The sequence below is a fragment of the Nannobrachium achirus genome (genome assembly GCF_963921795.1).
Source record: "Nannobrachium achirus genome assembly, chromosome: 22".
In the NCBI taxonomy this organism is placed as follows: Eukaryota; Metazoa; Chordata; class Actinopteri; order Myctophiformes; family Myctophidae; genus Nannobrachium; species Nannobrachium achirus.
In genome coordinates this window covers 28,796,923-28,821,859 of record NC_137829.1, presented here as the reverse complement: position 1 = coordinate 28,821,859, position 24,937 = coordinate 28,796,923, and the positions used below count along the sequence as shown (strand labels likewise).

Here is a 24,937-nt window from a genome sequence, read left to right as displayed (position 1 = left end):
TTTGGCTGATTATGCGGGAAATTATGTGATCGCATAATCGCATTTTTCTGGATAGGAGGGTATAGGTTATGTCTGTATACTGTACATCTATTCATGAATGAGTGTCATGGTCATCACAAATTCTAAGTGTGATTCTTTATGTCTTCTAAGACTAATAAAAGAGGCAAAGTAGACCAATTTGGAAAGCCATCATTAGCACCTATCGAGAGTTTGAATTACATACCGTTCCGCCCATGTGAGCTGGCAGGTATTCAGGGTCAATGAATGTGTGAACCTCAGTTTTGGACGTAAACTTCAGCTTGCTGATGGCATCAGGACCTAACCATGTCTTGACAATCCTCCATGCAGCTGCAAAAGTAAGCCAGTACAGTTGTGTTAATGAAAACAGACAGTCATATTAGACTGGATATTGTCTGCGTTTTTGGATATTGTACTATTGTGATTGATTTGGCATTAGTGTTCTTCTAGCTTATTGGTACTCAAATTGAAGTATGTCTTGTAGGCCTACTTGGCCTGAAAAAAGGGTATTTGAGCAACCCTATTTTCTAGTTCTTAGCTAAAGAAATCGGTATCGGAAAAATTGGTTTTGGCAGGTCAGACCTTCATAAAACCGGAGGATCGGTATCGGCCAAGAATTTTGCAATCGGTCCATCTCTAACCCACACACACATTTATATGACATAAGATCAATATGTACGTATAATGTATGGTGGTGGTGGTGTGTGTGCAAATGCAGAAGCAAGATCTCACCATTCATGATCCAAGGCATGTCCACAATGATCATTTTGGCTGAAATGGTAAGAGAAAACATTTGGCGACATCAGAAATGAAATACCACCCGCCAAGGTCTGCATATGAAACTATACTTGTGAATAAGTAGAGTACAACAATGGACATCAGGATGACAACACGTATTGTGTCTTGCGTTCTTTCCCCCCGGTACTTACACAGAAACTTTGGGTAATATATTTTGAAGCAGTTAATGATGTACCTCACAAAATCCATGTCCTGAAAATACAAAGTAAGAGAGAGAGAGAGAGAGAGAGAGAGAGAGAGAGAGAGAGACAATGACTTACAGAATACAGTGGGAAGCACACGGAGGGCTTTGACTAAGAGATGTCTTATGAACATTCAACAGAGAATGTGTTTGCGCAGCTGAGGTATTAATGCCTCTAGATGAGCACTGACCCAGTTCACATCAAACTGAAACTTTGTCACAAGTGTGTACATAGAGAACGCTTTTGATTTTTCAACCTCTAGCTTCTTCATACTTTTTCATATGACGCATGGGGATTTTCCTCTGCATGGTACCGGCTCAAGTCAACTCTACTATCTCTTAGCACCAGGTACTTATTTTCCCCCACTAGGGCTGTCACGATTATGACATTTTACATGACGATTAATTGTCACCCAAATAATTGCGATTAACGATTTAATTGTGTATTTGTCGTTGACAATTACATTTCTGTTTGGCTTCAATGGCTTGTAGGCTTTGAAGTTGCACATGGCAGATATGACACATAACTTAGATATACAAAGAAATTACTGACATGTTTGGCCATTTTATACTTAAACAAGAACATTGCTAGTGGAAATAGACGATCTACAAGCTCACGACGACGCATTGTGAGCTTGTAGATCTGCTATTTCCACTACTTTTTGAAAGTGTTTGAAACTATATTAGCATTTCTCAACATGGAAACGATTATGACGATTATGCAAAATAATTGCGATTAGACGATTATGTAATAATTGTGACCGCCCTATTTTCCACTGCAGGTAGTACCCTTTATGTAGCTGGTCATCATAGCGATGTTCCTCTGGGTAGCATAGCGCTCAAGAAAAAGGCAACTTGTCTGGAAACAATCTCTACTTGACCTATATACAGTCAGGCAAATAACATTTTAGACAAGAAATAGGCCATGCAGTTGCTCAATATTGATTCACTTCACATTTTACAACACAATAGGTTTGTTAACAGTATTCAGTATTCTGCTTCCATGCAGATACAGGTAGTCTGTTGTGAAGAGATGACGTTAGTTTTTTCTTTCCTGACCAATCAGTAGTTTGCATTATTTTCATGTCACCTTTTGGCATCACCTCAGATCACTTGAAACCTTGCTGGAGGTGATAACCAAAAATGTCTCGGGTACCAAGTTAGTATCCACAATCATTTTTGCCCAATGGAAAACCAAAGTACCCCCAGTAGTACCATGCATTGGAAAAGCACCAATAGTTATGTAGGTTAAATGCCATGTAACTCTTGACAGTTAAGCCTCACCTACTCGTCTTGCCTGTGCTCTGTGTGACTGAACTTAAGGTCAGACATTTACACAGAACACATAGTTGCATAACCATTGGTGTTGTTTACTTTTTAACAACCTCACTTCAACAAACCTTTATCCCTTCAAGGAGATATCTCTCAATCAATCAATCTCCATATAAAAACAGGTTGTGGAACTACAACAGTTTTACCTGCCTTTTGGCCAAAGCAATTTAAAAAAGACAAGTTTTACCTGCCTTTTGGCCAACAAAAGAACCTGTAATAATCATTAGCCACCACAACACAAGTTACAAATCACATATTAAAGAGCTCAAAATGCAGGTGAATGATTCTTGTAACCCTTCTTTCAGGTTAAATCAGTGAAATTGTGTTCTTTTATAATAAAACAACGCGGATAAATGACTGGAAGCAGGCCCCTATCGTCTGGCTCAGCTCTGTGGGCTGCAAGCCTCATTGCTATGCAGCAGGCTCACCCAACAAGCCTTAATGAGATCACACTGGCTATGCCTACTGCAGCTCGCACTGTGCTTCAACAAACTTCAATAAGACTGGGTTTCCAAAATGGTCTCCTAATCCGCTAATTTCATATTTGGGTGTCTGTGTTATTTATCCTCCTTAATGTGTATGCGCAGAGTACATGTGATTAATTAAGACATCTCTGCAGGAGAGTTTGGCCCGTGAAATGAGCTAGCTGGCAAAGCGCTCCTATGCAGGGATTAAGCAGTCCACTTGGATTGACCAATCGGATTTAAAGGTCACTTTAATCTCCCAAGTGTTAAACCATTGAGGAGCATCAATCCCTCCACCACACTGTGGCTTCAAACAGCAAGAAATATGATGCTATGCTTCAATGACACCCATAGCAATCTATAGTTTTGAGTCCTGCTCTAGGTCCTATAATATAATACAAAATAAACATATACATCTGAAGAAGCATATCATCACTGTCGGGCAGAAACCTCGTATCTCCAAGTTTCAGATTTGTACGTTTTTTCACGAAGTAAAGCCCTGCTTCATCATACAAGGCCGTCGCACAGGTAGTGAAAACAGCAGATCTACAAGCACACAACGCCTCGCGGTGCGAGGTGTTGTGGGCTTGTAGACCGGCTGTTTTCACTAGTTTAAATCATTTTAAAAATGATAAATGCAAAACAAACGGTTTCGGACATACACGGTTTCCACCCGACAACGACGATATTGACGTTGTCGTGTGGAAACCTTGTACATCCAAAACCGTTCCTCTAGTGTTTTATCATTTTTTACAATTATTTAAAATAGCTGACCTACAAGCACATGTGTTGTTAGGATTGAAAATGAAAATAAATGCGTTGTTAAATGAAGAGGTAGGTCAGTAAGTACAGTGATGATGATTGACGTGGACTTACAATATTACTGAGGCCAGAGTCCGTCATGTCGAACACAACGGTGAGTGGCATCCCAGGCTCTCTTTTTGCGTAACGCTCAAGCCAGAAAGCAATGTACTTCTTCTTGTCGATGACTGTTTTCGCATCTTTGACGTGGAGCTTCACTTTGAACCAGACTAAATCCAATGAACACGAAAGAGAATACATATTTAGTGATAAATGGGCAGTGACATCATGCTTGAAACATTTATGGGAAAACTAGCACATTAAGATTTAGATTTGGGTTATGCTAATGAATTTTGCAGGCTTTAAGCTATAGGGCTGAACAATTAATCGAATAACAACCAGAATCACATTATGAACAACTGCAATTTACATATCAAAGTAGTCCCCCCAGTAGTAGGGCGATTTCACTTTATATTGGGACAATAGTGGGGACGCTATACTTTGTAATAATGATAATGCCACTGAAGCGCTCCATATTGATCTCTCATGATGCACTTGGGCATCAGGAAGTGTGTTTATTTCGTAGCGTGTCATGGTGTTGATTTTACAGGTATACAGTATGTATTTTGGTGTAACACCATGAGTGTGATGCCTATTTGTTTCTCTCTTCTTCAGTCAATTTGAAATAGGGTTGTGTACTGTGCATTTGCCACACCAAAGGTCCAAGCCTCATTTATGCTTTGCCATATGTATTGCGTGAGGAAGAGAGGTGATTTATAGGCTACAGACAACTGCGTCAGATAACGGATCTGAAACACAAGCCGATCCGCCAGATACGTCCATTTCCGTTCTTTTCCTTTGTTATCTTCCGGGGCTGTGGGCAGTGCCGACAAAGTGACGGTTTTATGGATGTGTAGTTCATTTGACTAGTGCTATTCTTAGAAGTGAGGACAAAGGAATGCACGCACGCAACATGGAAACATATGCATGCACTCATAGAAAAAAAAACATTATGCATCCGAAGACATTGTGAAGACATTGTGCACCTTGACAAATGAATATATGAATATAATTAAGATTTGAATTACATCAATAAATGACAGATTCATTTGGTAGAACAAGGGTGCAATTTGTGAAAAAGCAGGGGTGCTTTGTGTTTTGAGGCCTACACTTTTATGTGAAACTTTTCAAAAACAGTTTCAACTGCTTCTCATTCATTTGGGATACTCATTTATTAGACTGCAAATCTTCAGATGGGGGGGGGGGGGGGTGTATTGAAATACAAGCACATCATGTGCACGTTAGTTTTTTGCATTCCCCCTGCATTTGGACTGTTGGCTCGCTGAAAGAACACTACAGCCAAGATGGGTTAAGAGAAGTCTGCACGCTTCAGCCAGCGGAAGGTAGAAGAGCTCGTCGGTGCTCAACAGGAACAACTTGAATCAGAGAGAATAATAATAACCTGGGGACTTCAGGAGGGACTACCCAAATGAAAATACGGGAGCACTTGACTGGTCTGTACGTTCTTTATTTTGCAGGGGTGACTCCATCGACGCAATGCAACGGGACGCTCCGCTTCATTTCCCCCATTTAATAGGAGTGAATTTCTTCTATTGAATTTCCTGAAATCTGACGCAACTGTCTGGCCGAGGCTTAAGATCACACGCGAGATGCATTTGAGCTTATGGATTGGTCACAATTAGATATTTTTCCCAAATTCGCTGAGCCCTGCTTAAATCCAAAACATTTTATAAGACCGTAATAATATGAGAACATACAGAGCTTGTTGCCCTCTTTGTCGTAGCCATGGAGATAAACCGCGCCAGTCTCAAACATCCACTTAGGAATGCTGGCCTCACTCAGATCTGAAAACCACAAAGAAAGAACACACACAAACACTGTTAATTAGATCTTACACAGCCAATGCTCAAACTGAACTAGAACTTCTGTGTAGAATTCCATAATAATAATAATAATACAACTTATATAGTGCTTTTCTAGATCAGTGGTTCTCAAAGTGGGGTCCGGGGACACCCAGGGGTCCTTGGAGGGGTTCCAGGGGGTCCCCGGCAAAATGTGTTACCGTGGCCATTTAAAAATATCAGATCTACAAGCTCACAGTGATCTACAATTTTTTAGCAAATCTTCTAGCACCAGGGCAAACTGTATGACAGGAAATTTGGTGTGCATCTGTCTCAATTCAACACTTCTCAATCCATTATGATGAGTTATGAACACCAAAATATCGTTCTACTGCATATCTACTTTACTTTATCTACTAATATTGGCAACGGCATGCCTATAGAAAGTTAACAGAACTTGTCACAGATCATTTCTCCCTGATCACAAGGAATAATATACAGTACATTTGTGCAACAAGAGATGACGTTAATTGTGTGGAAGAGTGTGAAAATGATATACCAATAACATTAATAAAATCTAATTTGAGGACACAAATGAATTTCCCAGTTTAAAAGGGCCAGCAATTACTTTAGTAAAACACAGTAATTCTACTAGCAGTTCTTCAGAAACCACTGACACGCGCGTTTGTCCATAGAGGTCAATAGACAATGGTACTCTTTCTGGATGCAGACTGTGTGTGCATCCCAGACAAGCACAAAGACACCCACTGATCTGTGCCTACACATCTAGACGCAGAATGTCAATATTGGGTTTAGCTGTTAGAAGAGCAGTGTTTCTCAAACTTTTACATTTCAAGGTCTGCCCTTAACTCGTACACTGTCAGAGTTACAGACTAGTATTGGTCCATTTAGACCCCCCCCCCCCCTAAAGGAACCCAGAGTCCCTGGAATCCACTTTGAGAAACACTGTAGTATAAAAACAGTATTAGAGGGGCCAGTGGTGGAAAAGGTACTCACATTTCTTACTTAAAGTTTGGATGATTTTATCGTCTACTCAAGTGTTTGGGAGCACCCAGACAGTTTTTTTTTTAAGTAGCTTGATTCAGTATTTAGATATTTGATATTCATGTTATCAGACACGCCCCCTTCCTAAACCCATTGTAACTTAAAAAACTAAATTTTAACCATGTTAGATTAATCGAAAACACCCATCCTTGGTTCTGCTGACTCATACTGTCTAGTGTCTACTAATACGTGAGGGGCCGTGTTTTTTCAATTATTTTTATTAAAAAAAAATGAATGCAAATAATAAAATACGATAAAATAAAATAAAACACGTCCCCCTCATTTATTTTGAGTACATTGTGAGTGTTCCAAAAGGCCTGAGTAGACGATAAAATGAACCAATTTTTTTGGAGGGAAAGTGAAATATCCTTAAAGGGGAAGACCACCCATTTTCAATATTGAACTATGTCATTAATATACCATACAGGAGTATGGTAAAAAAAAAGTTCCCCCCCTTCTGTGTTGCCTAGAACTGGAGAATTGATTTTGGGGTTTGTATTGTAAAGTACAACTTGATGACATCACACATTGTTTGTACTTTACAATACAAACCCCAAAATCAATCCTCCAGTTCTAGGCAACACAGAAGAGGGGGAACTTTTTTTAATTTCCACACAACTCCTCTAAGGTATATTAATGACACAGTTAAATATTGAAAATGGGTGGTCTTCCCCTTTAAGTAAACGTGTCCTATTGTCCTACGTTTTCAAATGTAAACAAATCTTTTGGTGAGCTTGTAGAATGTAGATTGTCTATTTTCAAATGGCCAAAAGGGCTGCCACTGATGTGGTAAGTGTGTTTTGTAATAATATTCAAAATCTACAAAGTAACTAATGTTTTCAAATAATTGTATTGGAGTAAATGTACAATATATGCCTCTGAGGTGTAGTGGAGTAGAAGTAAAAGCACTGAAAATTGGAAATAATAAAAGTAAAAGTTCCTACTACCACCTCACCACTGGTAGTAGAGAACAGTATTATTACAGTGGCCCAAACAATGTCCACCTACCATTCACACCAATCTCTTTCCTCCACTGAAGGCTTTCATCGATCATTTTCAGGGCATCATCGATGACATACTGTCTCCATGACAGGTACCAATCCACCAGCGTGTCATCTTTCTGTAGTCTGTCCACATCTCTGGGGTCATATTTATCTGAGGACTCTGAAGGAACAACAACAACAGGGCAATCAGTTCCAGTGTCACATAGGTAGTTAAGATGTCAGTTTACTTTCCTACCATGACAGCATAAGCCAAAAAATGTAGAACTATTGAAAAATAAACAAAGGCTTTTAAGAGAACAGTTACTCACATAGAAAATGTAACTCTTTTTAAACTGACAGTGACAGCTACCCTCATATAGTTGACCTATCTGACTAACTGGCAATCTACCTGTTGTTTGTAGTTTTTAATGTTATTAAAATTAGGTACATTATGGTATGCTTCTTTTTTTGCTCAATTATTTTTATATAGAAGATGCAAACCATGCTAATAACTTACTATTAGCTTATTAGCTAATTATTAAGTTAAAGCCAGTCTATAAACGTTACATAAGAAACGGTATTACCTTGCAGGAACTCATTGTTGAACCTCTGTCTCGTCTCCTCGATCCTTTTCTCATTCTGTGCAAAAAGAGGACATTATGTCTTTCCATTAAAACAGAGACAGACATTAAGTCTTTCAATTTACAAAGAGAAACTGTGTACGCAGCTTATTGTTCTAGTTATAATGTTATTACCTGCTCCGACTCGTCGTTCTGGTCAACTTCAGCCATGTTCAAGTGTCACACACACAGTGTCCTACTTGTTGTCGGCAGCAGACAGTTCCTTGTTGACCAGCTGCAGCAGCTACTAGCGTTAGCATGCTATGTGGCTAACGATGAATCAGTGCTGTGTGAGTGGATGTGAGAAACTGCTGCTCTGTAGGGCTCTGTAGGGCTCCATGTTGGCTCCGCCGCCACGGAAACGCCCCCTGCTGACGTCATCTCACTGACTGTATGAGTCATGTGTCAAAATATCAAATAATAAATGTATTTATACAGTGGTTGGGAAAAGTACTCACGTTCTTTGCTTAAGTAAAAAGTATCAATACTGCAATGTAGAAATACAATTTTACAAGTAAATGGCCTTAATTAAAAATGTACTTAAAGGTAAAAGTACTCATTATGCAGAATGTCCCATTTCAAGTTTTCAAAGGGCCGAAAATGTACAGCATATAGGGCTGAAGTTGTTTTTGTAATGTAGTGGAGTAGAACATGTAAAAATACCTCAAAATGTTACTTAGTACATTCCTTGAGTAAATGTAGTTATTTAACACCACTGATATGTTTTATAAGATTGGTCTTGACAGGATGACATCTATGAAGTAATTTGAAAGTAACCCATTTTTTTCTATGCCAAATATTAACTGCTGCGGCTTTGGAAAAACAATAATCCCTCCTTTGAATACTCCTAACACATTGATTAGTGGCTTTATCACTCATGTGCTACTACCAGTAAAAGATCTTCGCGAATCATCTCAACAAATTAACATTACTATTTATGTATTCATGTAGTTGTGTGTATTTATGTTATTACGCTTTTATTTAGCTGCATAAATAACGTAAACAGGCACGTGCTAAATGTTTACCATAATGCACTCCGAGTGACGTCATATCAGGAAACGTTGAATCTGTTCGCGCGCTGGAAAGTTCAGTGCAGAGTGGAGACATGAAGATGAGTGAGTGTCCTTCCTAACAATAACATGTATGCTTTATTGCTTTGTCTCTTTTCACAAGTAAACCTAAACGTTACGACGTCTGTCAACGTTATACTTTGAGAGCTGTTCCTGTTCAGTCTGTTAAGGGTTTTGTCTGTCTGTCTGTCTGTCTGTCTGTCTGTCTGTCTGTCTGTCTGTCTGTCTGTCTCATGTTTACACTGATTTAGCATCTACACATTACACCAGTGTTTCTCAAACTTTCACATTTCAAGGTCTGTACAAAAATGCTAAATGAACCCACAGAGTCCCTGCAATCCAATTGAGAACCACTGCACTACACTATCTCACTGTTCTCTCACAGAGCTGGTAGTCATCTGCCATGCCTCTGAAGCAAACGCCTTGCATTTACAGGCAGCAGTCCGCAAGTATAGGCTATATAGCTCGATATGCTTAATATTAATGTTGTGTTGTCTTGTTGCTAGTTCTAGTTGTTAACATTTTATCTGCGTGTGTGCAGCTACGCATGTTCTACCATGGCAAAGTTAGTTTAATATTCGATTAGCCTTGGATCAAGACTGTCATGGATGTATTTTATCGAGTCTGACTTTTGCTCTATCCATACATGTCAGAATCGATAAGATACATCTTTGATAAGTCTTCTTGATCCAAGGCTAATATTGGATATTCCACAGACCACCACGGAGCTTCTTCTTTAGAGCTCACTCCATTAACCTTTTATATGCGTACATACATTTTGAATAGCCTTTAAACCAAATTAGTTATATATCTGCACAACCCTTTAGATTTGACATAAAATATTTCCAATACTGTATATTCATATTTATTGCTGGGTGGCAGTGGGGTAGAGCGGCCGCTTGTTTGATCCCGGGCTCCCCCAGAGTTGGTGTCAAAGTGTCCTTGAGCAAGACACTGATCCCCTAGCCTAATTGATCCCAATGAGCAGGTTGGTGCTTTGCATGGTTTCCTCCGCCCAGGGGCGTCACAAGGGGTAGGAAAGTGGGACTGAGTTACTGGGGCCCAAGGTGGAGGGGCCCTAATAACTTTATCTATTGAAAAATAGCAGATATACAAGCTCACAGAGTGCCGCGCTGCGAGCTTGTAGATCTGCTATTTTTGAAAGGTTGTGAAAATGTGTGAAAGTCTTTGAATATATGTATTTTTTAAGCGAACATTTCTAACTCAAATTTGGCTTCTGGGGGTCCCTGGAACGAAATATTTTGAGATCGGGGTCCGTGGCCAAATACATATCATCTTGGGGGTCCTTGACATAGGTTTCTTGCACATATATATTTTCACGATTTTTCAAAAATAGCAGATCTACAAGCTCACAGCGCGGCACTCGGTTCCACGCTGTGAGCTTGTATATCTGCTATTTTTCAATAGTTAACGTTCATGGGGGACCCGCAGTGAATCCTTGTACCCAGGGGCCCAGAATTTGGTGTGACGCCCCTGCCTCCGCCATCGGTTTATGAATGTGTGTGTGAATCTAATGCACAATCATTGTAAAGAGCCTTGGATAAAGGCGCTATATAAAATGCACCATTTACCATTGCCTCTTATTTTTGAATACTGTACATTTGAATAGCTTCTAAAACAATTGACTTATTGACCCTATTATCCCTCCCAACATTGTGCAGGGGGATGACAGCCACACCCTATTTCTCTTACCTACATGATGGAGAAAATACACCTGGAAGAATCGGAGCGTAAACGGCATCGGCTGTCTCACTGCGGAAAGATTATCTTCTTTCAGTGCAAAACATCTTCAGAACACAATGCAAAAGCCTCTGAGATCCTATTCAGTAGCCTTTCCTTCGACCAAGGTGGCAACTCTTTCCTACGAGCAGACGACGGAACAGCTGTCATCAGCAGCAGAGCGAGGTCGCTCGACATAGTGACTTGCAAATGTGTCTTTGACGTTCAAAAAAGGGTCGCCACGCCGTGTGTTTTATTGGTGCATAGACGTAAAAGCGAGAGCTTCAAGTACAGTCTCCTCACTCTGAGCAGTTCAAACAGACTGGAGCCTCACATGGAATTTCAGCTCCCTTATCAAATGCAAGAGGATGTCGGCATTCTGCCAGGCCCCACAGTGATGTGGAGCCATGCCGCTGCTGTCTTTTACACATCTCTGCAGGCACCTGAAGTGAGACAAATACCTGCCCAACTCTCCCACATCATCGTCGGCGTGCTCCCGCTTCACAAAGAACGGGTGTTTTTTCTAGGTTTGCGAAATTCCTCTGAAGAAAGTATGAGCGATGCGCGCAGCAGCAGCCTCGTTCTTGGGTATCTTCCAGATGACGGACAGATGTTTGACGGAAGTTCGATTTTACCTCAGGCCTATTGTTCCATTACAAAGTCCATGCTGGTTCTCTCAGCTGAAAGGGAGAACGGCGTGTTGTTGAGAACCAGAGTTGTAGCAGCGACCTGTAAGAAGCAGCTGGTTTATTTTGAGAGTGGAATTCCGAAAGAAGTGTGCCAGCTCCCCTTCGAGGAGCCTGAGGATGTTCAGATGGTCAACACGGGAAGAAATGGCCCCCTGTTTGTCGTCCACTTCCACCAGGGGCATGTCTGTGCTGTATGGATGGAAACGTTCCAGGTATATTCTAAATGGGTTAATCTTTGAGGAGGTTAATGTCATCTTGACAATGTTTTTCTTTTTTTTTTACTTCCTTTTTTTTCTTTTTATTAGTTTTACACGTCGTTTTCTACATGGGTACTCATACATCAGAAATCCAGAAAAGAAAGATAAAATCCCACATCCCACCCCCACAGACAATACAATTCGTTTTGGTGGCTGCAAAATTATGACATCTCATATTAAACCACAATAAACCACAGGAAGTTCATCGCCTGGCATCTACATAGTCAAAGCCAAGTTTTCTCAATGGAACCCCATAATGTAAAAGTGTAAATAATCATCTTTTTTTAGGTAAAAGATAATAGTAGTCTTATTCAGCAACCCTTTTATTGTTTGTACTGCCCCACTTTCCACATGCAGGTAGCCTCTTGTTGGTCAGGTGTGAGTTCTATCCATGTGGATGACTTTCTGGGCCATGGAACAGAGCAGATGCTGCTGGTTTTTGCAGAGCAGGTGGGCCCTGGACCCCCACTGGAGAACTTCCTCATCACAGACCTCTGTGGCACCATGTACTCTGTAAGCTATACGTCATCCTCACAGGATAATACTACTGTTGTTAAAAAAGCATCTTGTCAGCATTTGCCAGGATAAGCGATAAAATCGAGTAGATCACTGGTTCCCAAACAGTGGGTCGCGACCCATTAGTGGTCACAGACCAATTTCTATGGGTCACGACTCGAATAAAAATCCCATTTATTTTCCTACAAAAAATAAAATACATACTTCAAAATAAATAAAATAGAAATAAAAATCTTTTGGAAATAAAAAATATTTAAGCATTTTATACATTTTCAAACATTAAGAAATTCCATAAATAAATAATAAAGAAGTAGTGAAAATAGCTGATCTACAAGCTCTCAACGCGTGCGAAGCGATGTGGTGTGAGCTTGTAGATCTGCTATTTTCACTAGTTTGGGTCCTAGCGAATGTCTAATTTCTCTTTTGGGTCACAGGCTAAAAGGTTTGGGAACCAATGGAGTAGATCATTTTTTAAAAGTGAGAATGATTAATGGTGAATATTTTCTTTTCTAGCGCAGTCAGGACAGTGGAGATGTTCCAAAGACCTCTCATCCAGCCCAGGAGAACTATCTGCTCACTCTTCAAGCTTTAGAGACTCGGCTGCAGGTAGACATGTACAAACACTGTTAGAATGAGCATCATTATTAACATGGCTTTCTTTACGTTATGATTCATAATCAAATATTTGTATTTATTAATTTAATTCTTGATAATCAGTTATGTTATTCTTGTGAGGTGGCTGTAGCCTGACACTGTAGCCTGAATTGACATTTCGTTTCACTCAATTATTCAGTCTGAAAGTGCTTCCGACCACAGCAGTTTCTGGGATGGGCGTTGCCAAAGAGGCAGTCTTCTGCGATTGGTTCACCGCCTGACCAATCACAACAGTAGCAAAGCAGACGGCGTAGTTGTTATTGGTGTTGTTATGTGGCGGGCTAGTGGCTAGCCTGTTGCTTGCTACTTGCTAACCAAAGAAACAGGCGGAATAGGAGCGCTACGAACTAGTAATCAAAAACAACACAACATGTCTGCTACTGATGTTTCATAGCAAGATCGATATGATTGCATGTTACCGCAGCGAGCGACGCGATGTTCCGGCGGCGGCGCTGGGTTACTTGGAATCGCACATGAGTTCTGGGAAAACCCCACCCACGCTGCTCACAAGCCCCGATGTCATCGAGTTGACGCGACGCTGATTTGCCGTCGGAACCGAGGAAAACCACTTCAATGAGAGCACCACCAGACCCCTGAATCGCCGAAACAAATTTTTAAAAGGGCGTGGCTAGCGATTCAGGGTCTGGAAACTTGCAAATCAATAATTTGGTTAGTGCCAATGAGATCTCATTCAGTCAAGTCAATTTCATTTAAAACAATCAGTGGACTATCTCACTCAAATAATGTGATGTCTTTTGTATATAGAGTGGCTTGAACTTGCTTCAGGATCTCCAGAGAGATGTGAGAGTGAAGGAGAGGGTGATTGACCAGTCAGTCCAATCCCTTATAGACGTGGTCTCAGGAAGAAGGCCTGTACTCTCTCAGTATGAGGAGGTAACTGTATACTGTGTGCTGACCGTGTTCTTCATCCATACACTTAATACACATTGGCCTAATTGAACTTCAGTCCTAAAGCTTATTCAGCATATGAAGCATGAGATTTATTGATACTTAGTTATTTATTTAAAAAATACTCACAAAGTCTGAGAGATCGCAGAGAAAATGTGGGAACATTGTTCCCACTGTGTGTGTGTGTGTGTGTGTGTGTGTGTGTGTGTGTGTGTGTGTGTGTGTGTGTGTGTGTGTGTGTGTGTGTGTGTGTGTGTGTGTGTGTGTGTGTGTGTGTGTGTGTGTGTGTGTGTGTGTGTGTGTGTGTGTGTGTGTATACGCACTCGAATTCTATAAAATAGAGACATTATTAAAATAAAAGTATAATGGACTTACATGTAGACCAATATGGGTGTGCTATTGCAGGAAATTGCAGACAGAGATAACAGCCATTGCTGTCGCAAAGATGTTGTCAGTGTTGCTTATAGTCTTTGCCCATCCTGTACAGGAGGGTCTTACTTGTCTATGGGACGGCAATGATGAGCCTGAGATTGAAGCCTTTGATAACGAGAAGCGAGACGTGCCAGCAGTGTCCTCAAAACCTCAAGTTGACAAGCTCTGGCACTGCATCATCGACGACCGATTGGTCGTGGGCGTCGTCCTAACTACGGACAGCTCTAGGTAAATGTCTGGTGATCTTTTATTATTCCACAAACGTAAGATTATATACAGTATGTAGCAAAGCAAAACTAGTTGGTGTGATTTAGGGCTGGGGCGATATGAAAATAACGGTAACACTTGCTATGCATCCTATGACTATAATGCACTTTAAAAATACTTATAATGCATTACAATCTGCTTATAACACTGTATAATGATAGTTATACACACTCATAAATACTCATAATGCTTCAAAACAATAATCATAATACATAAAGCATTTTGTTAACCACTTGAACGGTCGCCAAAAATAGCCGATCTACAGTAGAGCTGCTATTTTTGTCAAATCGTTTTGTGTAGAGTGAAATAAGACCATACCAAATGTGCTCTTTACAGATCAGTTTTATCAAGTTGGTACTGAATTTGAAGCTCAACAAAAGCTAATTCATCCTATTGTACTGTATGAAGGAGGACAATTTCATGATAAATTTGAATCTCTGCGATATGATTATCGTGAGCGTTTTCTTTATCACGATAAAGGATAATAACAGATTATCGTCCCATCCCTAAATGTAAGATTACCTACTGTACAGTATATGTGTCTCTATATCTGATGACTCATTGAACATCACATTATTGTAGCACTTGTTATTGTTAGTAATGATTCTTGGAAATTCCGGGCTTGATATCACGCCAGGCCATCCTCATCTGGCAGAACGTGAAACCATGTTGTATGGTAACGATACAGGCAGTGTTAATGTGATGTATGAATTAATGAAGTCCAGCCAAGCATTGTTTCCTAGTGAGGGGCACTTTACCGTTGTCTGCTCCTACCACTTGCTGTCTGATTGCATTTTAACTACTAAAACATGAAAGAGCGAGGCTATTAATCCTCAAATCTTAAAGAGAATGAATAATGTGCACTATCTGCATAATAGCATGTTTCCTTTCACAGATGAACAAGGCGTTATTGTAAGCAAATTCAAGTAAGGCATTAACCCATCTATACTATAATTTTGCGAATGTCTGTCTGAGTGAGTGAGTGAGTGTCTGTCTGTCTGAAACAGCGTTTCTCCTCGGTGGCTGGAGCAATTGATCTGAAATCGCATCACCATAAGCATATGAACACACCTGACATAACTGTGAAGCCCGTTTGTCACTTTCACAAATCGTATGCTGTATATTAGCATTTTTATGGTGTATCTACTATCTATTCTGCATCTAGCATGAGGCACATCTATTCTGCATCTAGCTTGAGGCAAAATGTTTAACCAGCTCTGTGTGTGTGTGTGTGTGTGTGTGTGTGTGTGTGTGTGTGTGTGTGTGTGTGTGTGTGTGTGTGTGTGTGTGTGTGTGTGTGTGTGTGTGTGTGTGTGTGTGTGTGTGTGTGTGTGTGTGTGTGTGTGTGTGTGTGTGTGTGGGCAGGACAGGCGGGTGTGTGTGCAGGCGGGTGGGCGGGTGGGCGGGCGGGCTGGGGGGGGGGGGGGGGTTGGGGGAACAGTATCTCTGTAGCCATTAAACGAAACGGGTATTTCTTACATTGATGCTCCTACATCATGCAAGCACCAGTTAAAGTTACTTTCCATCCCTCATATACTGTCTGCATCCCATAACCCACACACTGCACATCATTTTGGAGCTCATATCTTTGAACGGGTAAGGGCTAGTTTAGGAGATTTAGCAGATATACAGTATAAGCAGCGCGGCACCGAGTGCCGCGCTGCGAGCTTGTAGATCTGCTATTTTTCAATAGTTAGAGCATAAAATAATGATACACTATAATGTGTACCCGTTCTAAATGAGTTTAACTAATAGTAATTCCTTGAAGTGTATGTGTATCTGTCTCACTGTATCTCCTGACTTTGTATGAAACTGCACCACTGTAGCTTTAGCTTAGCTGTCAGGTGGTAGCCATGGCAACACATTGTCAAATAACCCTCCAAGCTCTTTTTTTTTTCTTCATTTTTTTTTCTTTCATGGAAGCGACAGAGCAATCAGTTCCTTCGTTACACCATCCACCTGTTCTGGTTTCAGTTTGGTCACATTGTAACTACTGAAATCCATGGCAGAATTGCTTCAAGAGCCTCTGTAATACTGTGGGGGTTTATATTACACCGGGAGACTTTCAGTAATACATTGGGCCCCTCCAGGGTATCTCACTTGTTTACCAGTCCACCTACCTGCTCGATCAGTCACTTTTTATGAATCTTCATAATAGATAACCTGTGTGATGGCCTGTCTGTCCAGTTATGACACATGACTGTCAGGGATGTGTTTTATTTTATGTTCCAGACCGGTAGCCAGTGTGAGCTTATCCGTCTCGACAGAGACGGGCCAGAGATCAGTGCCTGCAGTCATCCAGACCCACAGCCAAGTGCTCCGGCTCCCCACACTCGGTCCCTTATCCCCCACTTCTTCACCTTCCGCTTGCCCGGAGCCCGCCGCCAAGAAAAGCAGACGGGACGATGCCAACGCGCCCGGTGACGGCGATGCGTGCAGCAGACTGGCCGTGACCGCCGTGACTGACCTGCTGCCTCTGCTGAACTCTGGCTGTGTCAAGTGCCTTGTCGCGCTCCATTACCTCCACACGCAGGAATCTTCTGACCTTGCACACAACCCCACTCTGTTTGTCCTCCATTGTGGTCATGTCCCTTTGGATGTTCAGAGCAATACCCAAACTCGGCTGCTGATTGACTCCAAACTCACGACGGGTAAATTTGGGAATCGAGAACCTTTAGAAGAACCTTTTTTATCTACATTATACAGCAAAATCCAGAGTGTTAATTTGACCCTGAAAGAGTAACAATGGACCCGTAATGGTGTTAAAATTGAGTATTTGTATTTTGTGTATGAGCCGATATCTAGTTTTTATTAGAGTGATTGGATGTTGTGTGTCTACATCTACTTCTGCGGTGTTCTCTCTGTTAGGGTTGTCACAATTATTACATAATCGTCTAATCGCAATTATTTGAGGTAATCGCAATTATTTTGTATAATCGTCATAATCGTTTCCATGTTGAGAAATGTTAATAGAGTTTCAACCAGGCCTGGCATTTCACCATTTTAGGGGCAAGGCAACTTGGCCTTTGGTGTTGTCCATTTTTTGAGGGCACAAAGGCCAAATGCCAGGGCAGGTAGGCCATCAAATAAAACAAGATTTTAGTCCATTGAAAGAATTTGTTGAATTTAAGGGTTAGGGATGATAACCTAATCTGCAGTGAAATAGATACATGATGGTATTTACAATCTGATCCATGCTCAGCCATGCACCAATCAAAGTCACTGGAGTGGTTTAAAGATGGGGACTCTGGGGAGTTACGATTTCAGATTCTCAACAAAAGACACTGATGTCTACAACATGACAAAAAGAGACTGGTGTACTGTCTACATATTGATAAGAAACAGACAGAGGAGAAAGTGGTTCAGTCAGCTGGGGCATTAAGGCCACTATGGCCTTAGGTCATGCCATTGGTTTGAGGGGCACAAGGCCAAACTGAGGGGCAACGGTGGCCATGGCCTTCATGGCCTCCATGAAATTCCTGCCCTGGTTTCAACACTTTCAAAAAGTAGTGGAAATAGCAGATCTACAAGCTCACACGTTGTGAGCTTGTAGATCGGCTATTTCCGCTATCAATGTTATATTTTAAGTATAAAGTTGTCAGATATGTCAGTAATTTCTTCGTATATTTAAGTTATGTGTCATAAATGCCATGTGCAACTTCAAAGCCTAAAAGCCAAACTAATGTAATTGTCAACGACAAATATACAATGAAATCGTTAATCGCAATTATTTGAGTGACAATTAATCGTCATGTAAAATGTGGTAATCGTGACAGCCCTATCTCTCTGTGTCCAGATGAGGTCAGGGAGGATTTGCTGAGCCTGTTGGCGGTGCTGAATCGCTGGATCCTCCACATAGATTGTCCTGACCACAGCTTAAGGGATGTGGATGGCTGGATCCAGAGAACAGTGGGGTGTGAGAGGCTAGAGGTGGACCGCCGGTATCTTCTGTCCAACCCTGCAGGACCAGCTGCCTCCATGCTGTTTCACTGGCAACAGACAACTCCCTTCCAGGGGGAACTGACTGTCCACTGCAGGTAATTCGCTTTTATTCACAGAATCAAAGCGGTGCGCAGAACCGCACCATAGAAGTACAGTTACAGTAGGGCGGTACCTTTTTTTATTTGATACTTTGGCTACAAAGATTTACAAGTTTCCAAAATAGGACCGACCATGGCATTGTGTTTGGAAGTACGTTTGTTGAATTGGTTCATTGATTGACAAATCATTATCCTCGACCCACGTGGTCTTAAAAATGTGTATTAGACTTAGCTAATAGATATGCAGCTAATCATTTATAATAATAAGACGAAGGATCTGAAAATCCCAAATGTTCCGCTATGTGTATGTGTGCAGGATGTAATTTTATACAGTTTATTAATTCCTTTGATATATTTTAACATTTATATGTTACAATACTGATTAGAATCGTGTGTGTGTGCGTGTACGTGGCGCACAGAGGGAGAGAATTATTTAGAAGGGGGAAAAAAAGATGGCATCCCGTCTCGGGCTTGGTATCGTGCTGGTTGTCGTGATCAGAATTGAATAAAAAAAGATATGCCTACTTTATTGATCCGTGAGGGAAATTACAGCTACCCTCATCAATACAAACAAACATGAAAGACAAGAAGCAATAAATATATTATGAATAAGTATATTGCACATATGTTTTCATAATTGAAGAAAAAAGTTTGCTACTTAATTGCCTTTGTTTTGAAGGTAACGTCCAAGGCGTACTGCTTTGTTGAGCAGTATTCCATTTCATCACAATATTGTTCTCTCTCCATAGTCGAAGCTGGTGAGCTAGTAGATGCAATTATCTGACAGAAACGGGGAAGCCCCTTGGTGTAAATATACTGTACATGGATGCTTCTCACATCAATTCTTGCTTTGAAATTGATAAACCTGGATTTGTGTCAGTCACGTAGAAAACCGATGGAATTTTCAAAGTGATGGGACTCCTTTGAGGTGTTCTACAACACTGTGGAGTGAGAACCAATCTCATATACATGCTTCATGAATTTTAAAACCCATTCAGAACGGGTACACATTTTGTGTATCATTATTTTAAGCTTTAACTATTGAAAAATAGCAGATATACAAGCTCACGGTGCCGCGCTGCGAGCTTGTAGATCTGCTATTTTTGAAAAACAGTGAAAATTAGAATTTTGACCCGATTCTATAAGTGTCTTTTGAATCCTTCTAAGGTTTTTTGAAAAACCTGTGTTTCTATGTCAGCAATCTGGCCAGCCATCGTCAAAGAAAAGGTCCTTTTCACTTAACTGGAGCTCAGTTAGTCTGTTCTTGAGAGACTACTATGTCAGTGGTTCTCAAACCTTTTCATGTGAAGGACCCTCAAACTGATATTTATTTGGTCACGGACCCCCATCTCAAAATATCTAGTTCCAGGAGGCAGGGACCCCTCCAGAAGCAAAATTTGAGTTACAAACATTTGCTTTGAAAATACATGTAGTCAAAGATTTGCACACATTTTCACGACTTTTTCAAAAATAGCAGAACTACAAGCTCGCAGCGCGGCACTCGGTGCCGCGCTGTGAGCTTGTATATCTGCTATTTTTCAATAGTTAAAGCATTCAATAATTCTAGGCCCTAAATGGGTTAACAACCGTCGAGTTGGATCTGAGGTAGCTCAGAAATGATAGTGAGCAAAACTCAACACAACTGCACTGTAAAACCCCCAGTGTTAATGTAACTTTGTGCACTACACCAGTGGTTTTAAACCAGCGGTCCTTGAGAGGGTTTCAGGTGGTCCCCAGCTAAATGATGGAGACTTGGTAAACCCAATGAACCCTTCTAGATCTTTTAACTCTTTAACTCTCAGGAGTTAAATTATTGCAAAACATCTAAATCGGGGGTCTTCAGCGTTTTCAGGCCAAGGACCCCTTAGTTGAGGGAGAGATGAAGCAGGGACCCCCCCACAACCTTTTCATAGATTCCATATAGTTTCATTGTTTGCACAATCATCAGTGTATTTTGGATTCATGTCAATTTGTGTTTTCAGATATTTAACCACTTGAACCGTAAATACTTAACCCATTTAGGCCTAACCTATAGAATAGGGCTAAATCAGAAATTAGCCTACAAAACAAATATGTTGCTACATACTGTACATGTACTGTAAGCCCCTCCCAAACAGCAAAATGTGTTCCCGGCCTGAATGGGTTCAAACTTTAATCCTTTCACTCTGTACTTAGTCTGCTCTTTTTCCCCTCTACACCTAACGTCTTTGCTGAAAATAGCCGATCTACAAGCTCACAACGCCTCGCAGCGTGAGGCGTTGTAGATCTGCTATTTTTGGCTAAAGTTCTCAGAATATGGGCGCTAGGGTTCAAGTGGTTAATATAAAAAAGGAGAAAAAAAGTTTCTATCACACAAAGATTTGGAGGCCCCCCTGTAGTAACTATGATGACCCCTAGGGTTCCCGGAACCCCTGTTGAAGACCTCTGATCTACATTGCTTACTTATCTACACAATTAGAGAATGACATTTAGAAAATGTGATATTTTGATATTGTTTGCCTCCTTTGGTACCACATCAAAACAGCATGGAATTGTGGACAAAGTCTGAGAGGCTAAATCTCATCAAACGGAGGTCTGTGGCTCGAATGCTGAATAAATAATGGACCTTGATATGAACACGTTTTGAAAACCAATGCACTACACGGTTACAAATGGTAGGAATAACACTGGAGATTTGACTGTGCACGAAAACAAAACGGCTATACTTCCTTCTTTTACAGTCACTTACGGATGCTGCAGTTCTTGGATTCCTTTTTGGGTTTCCTTCCGGCGTCCTGCACCGTCAAGTCCCTGAGAGACCCGGGGACGTGTAGGACGACCCGGGCGCTGTCTCTGACCTTGGAGGAGGAGGTGCTGTCACTCAAAGACGGCGTCTCGTCCCTGTTGCGTGGCGAGGACGAGGAGAGGGGAAGGACCGTCGGAAAGGGGCACCGAGACGCCCCAGAGCCACACACTGCCGAGGGTCTCCAGAGACGCAGGGAGGACTGGGACATGGACGTGGAGAGGAGCGAGACCAGATTGAGCCCCCTGGTGGATATGGGGAGCTATCGCAGGTTGACCCAGAAACTATTGGAGGTTAAGCTAGAGGGGGACATGGCGGTGCTCTTAGAGTCACAGAGAATCAAGTGAATCTAGGAAGGAAATAGCCGATCTAGTTTGAGTCCTGGGAAAACGTCTAATTTCTCTTTTGGGTCTACAGCTAAAAGGTTTGGGAACCACTGATTTAATCTGCTCCCCATTGATTATCCTGCTTATTACAAGGCTGCTTAATAAAGAAATTGATCCAAAAGTAACAACAAAGCAAAGTAATTGATTTTAAACCTAATTCATTTCTGGAACGCACTAAGAGGCAGTGGAGTGTCGCAGTATTGGCTTGCGTGAAGCGCCGCGCGTAAGCACCTACTGGACGCGGCTCACTGCGTGGTGAAAATGTTTTTTCCCCACCAGGGAAATGGATGCGCCGCGCGTCCAGCCTAGAAATAGAACAGCGGCGTATCGGAGCGGCGGGACCCGCGCCTGCGCTCGTCTGACACCGCCGGTGTGGGTATGTTCATTGAAAACTATGGGGGTGGCTGTTTTGACGCACGCCGTCCGCAGCCGGTGTGTGTTCCCCTCTACAAGCTCACAGTGCGTCGCGCAAAGTATAAAATCAGCCATTACGACGCCATCAAGGCCTGCCAAAATATTATTTTGTCGACAAAGTCAACTGTAGATTTAGTCGACTAAAACTAAACTTTTCAGATGACTAAAATATGACTAAAACAAAGTCAAATTTCATTCAAAAGACTGACTAAAACTACATCAAAATGTGCTGTGAAGATTAACACTGGTGTGAATAAAGATTTAGTATTCTAGATATGGCAGTGCTTTCAGTTTGGTAACGACTGTTCTAATCGCCCTGAAGGAGTTTATTTCTTTATAACGACCTGCTCCCCATTAATTATCCTGCTCATTACACGGCTGCTTAATAAAGAAATTGACCCAAAAGTAATAACAAAACAAAGTAATTGATTTTAAAGGGATTTCACCGTGTACTGTTTTAGCTGCAAATGACATTGCAGAATGACAACACGCGTTGGATACGGCAAAAATCAAGCAACGCAGATTGATATGGTCCCGGTGCTCTGAGTCTTTGTGTAGACAGTGTGATTGGGTTCAGCGGTCATTATACAAAAATATAACAGACTGATGAATTCAGTGATTGACCAATCAGAATCAGGCATTCAACATAGCCATGTAATAAACAAACAAATATTATACCTTCCTGCCTGTGCTGTATGTCACCTACACATAAAGGAGTAGTTCACCCCCAAAATGAAGTTTTTCTATTGATTACTCACGCCATGGAGACTTGAGTTCAATAATATGTTTTGGTTTTTGTCACATTCCTAAGACAAAAATGAGATTACAATAAATTGACCACCATTTATTCCAGATGGGGACTCTAAAGCATTTGGGTGACCTCATCCGAAACCAAATTATAGTAAATTTACTATAATACATTTTTTGTCTTAGGAATGCAACAAATACAAAAATATATGTCTCCTTGGCGTGAGTATAGAAAAAATACATTTTGGGGGTGAACTACTCCTTTAGCATAAATCCTATCATTCAGAAATCTGCGTCGGAATCCACGTTCTCCAATATGTTCTGAGAGCTCACAATGTACAATCTGCCACCACCCTAAATTATGTACAACCTCAAAATGGAGATTAGGGATTATTGTGACCAAAATAATAACGATATTATCGCGATAATCAAAATATCCCCAACAATTATTCTAGGGTGGAACGTTTGCCAAAAATTGCAGATCTACTAAATGAAATGTGTCAAGGGTAGTGATTTAATGACGCCATTCAAGTACGCAACATGTTTCCTCAGCTAATACTGAAAGCATGTCCACATCTTGGCTAGATTTCTGTGCAGAGGTTATTCGGTATGAGAGACTACCCCCTTTCAGACCAATCTCTTGGCGTTTGCATTTCATGTCAGTGCGTAGAGCCTCGATGTACCTCCTGTGGACAACTTCCTGGATTTCATAGCCCTAATCTGTCCGTGATGCTCAGCTCACATCAGATCAACAGTGTTTCTGTTTAGACAGCCTCTTTAATGTCTGACTTTGCTGTGTGCTCACCAGTGGGAGAGACAGAATCTGGCTTCTTTCATCCTGAAGTGGGAAATGTAATATGTGTTCAATATTAAGAAAAAAAAACACTTTAAGGCAAGGCTGTTCTGCTGCTATGCTGGCTACCGAAGTTGGCTGTGAAAGCATTTAGTGCCCCACCCCCCCCCCCCCCCTCCCCTTACGGTTCAGTTGTTATTTTTGTTATTTTCTATTTTGTATGCGGTCTCCCCTGATGCTGTACAAGCTGTCAGCACTGTTATTAAAGTGCCAAGTGCTGTAAGCATCAAGCATGTCTCCAAAATGGTCCATGTGTTTAGTTGAAAGCTGGAGATGTGTGGTGGGTTGACCGACCCAACGGCATCTATTTAGATGGAGATAGCTGGCCTCTGCTCCGTGATGTCGGCCCGTGGGAACTAGAGGTTGGGGATGTGCAGCGTTGTTGTCAGAGATCCAGGACATGATGCTGCGTCTCCCATCTGTTTGTAGCGCTCAATCTGAGGAGAAACGCTCCCTCTCTTTCTTTTAGGCCTGAACACATGACGCAATATTTTATGCTTTAAATATAAAAGAATAGCAGATATACAAGCTCACAGCGCGGCACCGAGTGCCGCGCTGCGAGCTTGTAGATCTGCTATTTTTGAAAAATCGTAAAAATTAGAATTTTGACCCGATTCTATAAGTGTCTTTTGAATCCTTCTAAGATTTTTGGAAAAAAAACTATGTTTCTATGTCAGCAATCTGGCCAGCCATCGTCAAAGAAAAGGTCCTTTTCACTTAACTGGAGATCAGTTAGTCTGTTCTTGAGAGACTACTATGTCAGTGGTTCTCAAACCTTTTCATGTGAAGGACCCCCAAAATGATATGTATTTGGCCACGGACACCCATTTCTAAATATCTAGTTCCAGGGACCACCCAGAAGCAAAATTTGAGTTACAAACGTTTGCTCTAAAAATACATATATTCAAAGATTTGCACACATTTTCACGACTTTTTCAAAAATAGCAGATCTACAAGCTCGCGCTGTGAGCTTGTATATCTGCTATTTTTCAACAGTTAAAGCAGTCAATAATTCTAGGCCTAAATGGGTTAATTTAGACCGATAATCCACTTCGGT

The 24,937-nt window shown here is 41.2% G+C and overlaps 2 protein-coding genes across 2 annotated transcripts in view; one reads left to right on the top strand and one right to left on the bottom strand.

Moving 5' to 3' along the window:
* mospd2 (motile sperm domain containing 2) overlaps positions 1-8,397 on the bottom strand; it is a 30,659-nt gene extending 22,262 nt beyond the window's left edge. The window contains exons 1-8 of the mRNA XM_080753794.1: positions 8,260-8,397; positions 8,089-8,143; positions 7,530-7,685; positions 5,373-5,459; positions 3,670-3,824; positions 948-1,008; positions 751-789; positions 224-348 (exon numbers count right to left, since the gene is read on the bottom strand). Coding sequence (XP_080609920.1) covers positions 224-348; positions 751-789; positions 948-1,008; positions 3,670-3,824; positions 5,373-5,459; positions 7,530-7,685; positions 8,089-8,143; positions 8,260-8,295 — 714 coding nt within the window. The 5' untranslated portion in view covers positions 8,296-8,397. The remainder of the gene's footprint in view (positions 1-223; positions 349-750; positions 790-947; positions 1,009-3,669; positions 3,825-5,372; positions 5,460-7,529; positions 7,686-8,088; positions 8,144-8,259) is intronic.
* An 819-nt stretch (positions 8,398-9,216) lies between these two features.
* Positions 9,217-21,897, top strand: fancb (FA complementation group B). Its single transcript, XM_080752818.1, has 9 exons — positions 9,217-9,239; positions 10,877-11,835; positions 12,238-12,393; positions 12,910-13,002; positions 13,816-13,944; positions 14,447-14,619; positions 16,891-17,309; positions 18,455-18,695; positions 21,419-21,897. Exons 2-9 carry the CDS (start codon positions 10,912-10,914, stop codon positions 21,825-21,827), a joined length of 2,544 nt encoding a protein of 847 aa, XP_080608944.1. The 5' UTR covers positions 9,217-9,239; positions 10,877-10,911; the 3' UTR covers positions 21,828-21,897.
* Positions 21,898-24,937: the final 3,040 nt, after the last annotated feature.